Source organism: Cicer arietinum, chromosome 2, assembly GCF_000331145.2.
Source record: "Cicer arietinum cultivar CDC Frontier isolate Library 1 chromosome 2, Cicar.CDCFrontier_v2.0, whole genome shotgun sequence".
Lineage (NCBI taxonomy): Eukaryota > Viridiplantae > Streptophyta > Magnoliopsida > Fabales > Fabaceae > Cicer > Cicer arietinum.
The window spans coordinates 40,060,051-40,066,339 of record NC_021161.2 but is presented as its reverse complement, the minus strand read 5'-3'; the positions used below and the strand labels follow the sequence as shown (position 1 = coordinate 40,066,339).

The 6,289-nt window shown below is 30.1% G+C and overlaps 1 protein-coding gene across 1 annotated transcript; it reads right to left on the bottom strand.

Annotated features, from left to right (window-relative positions):
* Window positions 1-4,583: 4,583 nt before the first annotated feature.
* On the bottom strand, window positions 4,584-5,763 carry LOC101513114 (protein LIGHT-DEPENDENT SHORT HYPOCOTYLS 5-like). The gene has a single exon (XM_004490576.4). The coding sequence runs from the start codon at window positions 5,518-5,520 to the stop codon at window positions 4,849-4,851; it is 672 nt and encodes a 223-aa protein (XP_004490633.1). The 5' UTR covers window positions 5,521-5,763; the 3' UTR covers window positions 4,584-4,848.
* Between the last annotated feature and the right edge of the window lie 526 nt (window positions 5,764-6,289).

Sequence of the window (6,289 nt, the reverse complement as noted above, 5' to 3'; positions counted from 1 at the left end):
ATATATATATATATTAATTACTTTTAACAAATATCTCCAAATATCTAGATATTTATTAAAATTAACATTTCACCCATAAGGCATTAAATTATCCGTAAAGGATTCACCGTACTTAATTCAATTTATTTAACGACGAGTAATTTTAACTGGCATCAAATATCTTTTTGGTCATATAAACTCCCAAAATATTAATAACTTTGGCTAAAAAGCCTTCGAGTTCAATACCAAAATATACTAAAATACATAAAGTATAATTTAAAATTATGGGTCTTACAGTTCTCATTTGAAATCTTCGTCTTCTAGTTTTTATTTATGGCATTCTCGCATTGGACATGTTTCTGCTTCTAGATTAAAATATTTGGCATCTACTGGAGTTTTAGGAAAGTTACAAACTAGTGATATTTTAGATTGTTGTGATTTTAAACTTGCTAAATTTTCAATTTTACAATTTAGTAAAAGTGTTTCCGTTTCATATAGACCTTTTGACTTAGTTCACTCAGATGTTTAGGGTCTATCATTGGTTCTCACTAAAGGTCGATCTATATATAATATTTCATTTTTTGATGATTACACTCGTTATTGTTGGGTTTATCTTATAAAAAATTGGTCTAAACTTTGTTGTATTTATTATATGTTTCGAGGTATGGTACCAAATCGACATAATATTGTTATAAAGTGATTTCATTTTCATTTAGGTGGTGAATATACCTCCAATAAATCTCTGAAATACTTGCTTATGATGACACCTTCCACCAAACATCTTGTATTGATACTCCTCAGTAGAATGAAGTTGTGGAAAAGAAACATCGTCGTATTATTTAGACTTCTCATTCCTTTTTGTTGTCTGCTTGATCCGCAATGAATTTTGAGGTGAAGCAATTCTTACTGTTGTCCATACTATTAATAAGAACCCATCATTTATCATATCATGTTTGTCTCCCTTTGAAAAATTGTAAGCTTGTATCCCTGATTACTCTTCTTTGAAAGTATTTTTAAAGTATTTGGTTCTACTAATTTTGTTCTTTGTCCACAAGTAGAATGCAATAAGTTGTTTTTTGGTTCTGTCATGTGTGTTTTTCTTGGTTATGAGGATGGTCAAAAGGATTATCGTTGTTATGATCCTCATGCAAGAAATTTTTATGTTTTTCGTCATGTTGTTTTCCTTGAGCACGTCTTATATTACTCTATTTCCTTTGATTCTTAGATTAATAATAGTTCGAAACTAACCCATATTAATTTGTTTGGTCCTAATGATAATGCTACTAGTGAGTGTACTGTTGAGAACTGTTGGAGAAATACTATTACTCCACATGATGACATCCCTCTTATGCCCTCAGTTGTCCAACTACCTTGTACGACTGTTGATCCTCCATCTCCGCCTTTGCCTCCTTGTTACCTCTCATGTCACTGTAAGTCTACTCAGTTACCTGATTTTGTCAATTCCACTTACTCATTTTCGTTTGTTTCTTGCTTAACCTCTATTTATAGTTTGTCTAAGTCTTCTTCCTATAAATAGGCTATTATTGATCCTATTTGGGAGCAGGCTATGGAAAAAGAACTTTTTGCATTGAAAAATATAGATACTTGAGAATTAGTACCTCTTCATATGCAAAAAGGGATATTGGATCTCATTGGGTATATAAGATCAAAATTTAATCTGATTGAACGGTTGAGCGCTACAGAATGTGTCTTGTTGCTATGGGCTGATCTCAACAATATGGTATAAATTATGAAGAAACTTTTGCTCTTGTAGCCAAGATGATCACTATTTGTACTCTTATTGTAATTGCATCTATTCGTCAATAGCATATTTCTCTAGTAGATATCAGAAATGTCTTTCTAAATGGTGAACTTCATGAAGAAGTCTATATGGTCCCTCCACAAGGTGTTTATCATAATCAGAGGGAAGTATTTAAGTTAAAAAAAAAGGCTCTATATGGTATTAAACAAGCTCATCGAGCTTGGTTTGAAAAATTCTCTAATGTAATCACATCTCTTGGTTTCCTCTCTAGTGAACATAATTTAACATTGTTTATCAAGTCCACCGCTTATGGTTGTATTATACTTTCCTTGTATATTGATGATATGATTATTACAAGTGATGATGTTAGTGAAATCAATGAGTTGAAATTGCAGTTAGTCAAACAATTTGAGATGAAGAACTTAGACAATCTTCGCTATTTCTTGGGGATTGAAGTTGTCTACTCTCCTAGAGACTATCTTATCTCTAAATCCAAGTACCTTGTCAACATTCTTGAACATGCATGTCTTTCTAATACTAAAGCAATAGATACCTCTCTTGAGTTGAATGTGAAGTATACTCATTTTGATGATATTTTTTTTTCCAGATCCCACGTTGTATCGTACTTTGGTTGGCAGTATGGTGTATCTTACAATTATCAATTCTGATATTGCTTATATTGTTCATATTTTCAGTTAATTTGTTGTCTCTCGTTATAGTACATTTGATAATTGTATGGTTAATCCCAATAATTATCAATTTTAAGAAGAGAAATTCTAAATCTATATTTTTAGTCCTATATATTTCATCATTTATTTTAATTCTTGTAAATAAAAAAAAACTTTTAGTCCAAACAACGTTATCTTGCAAACAGTTTTAATCTCTATTAAATCAAATTATATTTAAGTGTCTTTCATCTTTTGATTATAAAAAATATATATATATTTTTCATTTTTTAAATTTTTGAATGATTTTTTTTACAAATATATTTAAAATATTATAAAAAGTTCTTCCACAAGAATTTAAATTTTTTTAGTTTGGGATACATAAGAATATTTTTAAATGTCAAAAATTCAATATAAAAGTAACAAAAATATGAATCTTGAAATCAATTTTTGAACTCATTTTTTATGAAGCATTTTTTTATAAAATTATAAACATTCATACAAAAAATCATTCAAAAATATATATTAATTTAATAAATTAATTAATTGCAAAAATTAAAACTGCAAGATAATTTTATAAAAGTTAAAAGTGGTACTCTCCTGATCATTTTAAAAACCAAACACATACGTTTTTATTAATCTAAAATGTATTTTATAAACAGAAATAAAATGATTATTTTTATAGAGAAAAAAACGAAATATATAAAATTTTATAGAGGGTAAACATGTTTATAACCTATTCAATTTAAATTCAACGACCCTACAACTTAGATCCAACGACTTTGTGCGGTGTAATTGCTTCAATTTAAATGGTCCAAAACTTAAAAACAACAGACAACACAAAATTTTAGATCTTGCAAAAGGGCACCTGAAACATACCAGCAAAATCTGTATGCTGTAATTGATAAAACGCACGTGTGATTGTAGATCTATTGAGCACAGAAATTCTTCAGAGCCCTGGGACCAGTTGAATTTTGCTGCTTCTGGAAATAGTAATCTTTATCATATCAACAAGGATTATACTTATTTACTTCTTCTATAGATTCAATCTTCCTAAATTTGGAGATCGGTTAAAAAAACAAATAAAATATAATTATATATTATTTTAGTTAAAATTTAAATTCAAATTATTTAAAACGATTTATTAATAACTGAAGATGATTCATTTGAGTATTGAGTATTGTTGATTTCTTTTGAATAACTTATCCCAAACAAGACAAAAATAAAAATGAAAAAGAAAAGTTCAACAATAAACTTTTTTCCTTATTTATATATTTACCAACTAAAATGATTGTAACTATATTGGAAGGGTCAATTCCATAATTTCTTTCTATAAAATACATGGTTTGTTTTTTGTCCCATTTCCTATATTTCTTGCTTTCACTAAATTGTGTTCCAACTGCACATCACTTATTGGAGTTTCAAAACCAAGGTCAAGACAAAAGTGGTAATGTCATAATGAAAGAAAATAAACTATGTGCTTTGCTGGTTTCCTTAATGGCATCATCATAAAAATATGCCACCATTATAATTGTAGCTTTAAATTGAAATATCAATATTTTAAGTGTATTTTCATTCCTAACTGCAATATTAATTAAGCTCATACTAATGAATAATTTAATAAACTAAAAAATAAAATGCTATGGAATTTTCTAACTTGTTCTATAAAGCCGAGCAAAAACAATAAAACTCCATGCAAATTAATGAGTTTGAAGAATCTCATATTAAAAATAAGTTTGTGAATTTAATACACAAAAAACCCTTTAAAATATTTCAAATGACGGATTATAAATACAAAAAAAAAAATATATATATATAATATAATAGTTCTATTTCATGTTTCAAACTTAATCAACTAACTAGGCCTAACCATTTAACCAACTAATAAATCAAGTGTAACACCAACTAACTAATCTCCTAATTTTCTAACCAAAATATATAAGTTTAATTCTGTTCGATCTAAAATCAACGATCCATATTCATTATGTGTATAACTGTCGAGATCTATACTGTAAATTTAGAACAGTTGGATAGCAAATTGACGACCAAAGTTCATTAATGAATCAAACTGCGTTAACTCAAAAATTCAGCAAATCCAAGGGATCCTACTAGTTCATCAAATTCAATCATTAGTCATAACAATAACCGAAAAACAAAACAAAAGAGAGACGCATACATACAAATTTCATGTCAGAAACTACTAACAAAATTTCATATCAAGGAAAAATAATTGTAAGTTTACAGTTTATTGTTAGTAACGTTTCTGATAGAAGGAATGATAAACTAATAACCACTTTGATGGTCTACAATTCAAGCTAAAAATTTCCATAAATATGTAATTAACTTATAAACCATAATCACCATTAATTCCCCTAAAGTTAAAGAAAGATAATATAATTCAAAATATATAAATGAGAAAAAAAAATCAAATTTATAATAATACTATACGATATCCGTAGTAACACTGACACCAGTGGTTATGACGGTGGCATTATTACTAACAGTAACATTAGTTTTAATTCCGCTGATGTTACTATTGGTAACGCCACCGTCACTAGGTGCAGTGTTATTCACCGTTGTTGCTGTTGATATTATAGCAGTGGCGGTGAGAGTGGATCTCTTTCGTTTCTTCTTCTCATAAGGAATTCCTCTAGCTTTAGCTTGACTTTCCCTAACTTCCCTTAAATAAATCCTAACCGCCCGAGTACCAAACGGATTAGAGTCCGGTTTGCCGCCGTTTTCCTCGAAAGCAGCCCTAAGACGTCCGATGAGAGCGTCGAGACTACCCCAGGCCTGCTTAAGAGGACAAGAGCAAGGCGAAGGAGGGTTAGGTTGTCCAAAATAAGGACAGCCTGTCACGTGCACCTTCGTTTTTCCGAACTGATCGAGGTACTTCAAAAACTCGATCACGTGCGCTCCGCTGCAACGTGCTAGTGTTAATGGTGGTTTGTGGTTTCGAAGATATTGAAGGAACGTGTTCCAGTCTCGTCGCTTTTGTGATTCGTAACGGCTCGGTGGTGGTGCCGGTGGTGAGGAAGGTTGGGCGGACGGTGGTGGAGTTTCCGATTGAATCGGCGGAAATGGAGATTCTCTTCCACCGGATGTAGCTTCCATTATTGATGATTGCGATAATTGATTTGGTGTTGGATTGGGAAATTTGTTTTTGAGTGTGAGAGTGACTTGTTCTTAAATTGTTTTTTATTTTTTTTTAATTTGTTCTACGAGAAAGAGAGGATGGGTTTGTTTTGGAGAGAGAGAGAGAGAGAGAGATGGGACGTAAAATAGGTTGGACGAATGAATTGAATTGAAATGAATGAATGTGTAGTGTGGAGGTGTTGGTGGGGACGATTTAGAGTATGGAGGGAGTGCTGTATAGTATTCACATTATTTTTTCATACATATGTGGGTCATCTTGATGTGACTGCTTTAACATTCAAATTCACTACTTTCGACCTCTCTACTCTACTATTACTATTACTACTTTTATGTCACTACGTTTTATGTTTCTAATAGCTTTGATTCTATGGAACAAAATATATATTTTCTCCCATTCCATGTGGTGTAGTGATAAAATTGCTTGAGAAGACTTATAAAAAAAATGGCTTGAGAAAACTATTAAATAAATTAAAATGAAGAAACAAAAGACTACTTAAAAAAAATAAAATAATGTAACAGTGATGTGAGAATTTGATTTTATAAAAAAAGCAGAATTATTTATGCAATAGAGAATATTATATTATGATATTTGATCGTTAATCAAGAAGTATACGTCACCTTATATTAAAAGCTATACGGTGCTACTATTAAAATAGTAATTTGGAAGAAAAGAAATAAAATCGAATATAATGTATAATTAGTTAGGATGATGCTGATGCACATTTGT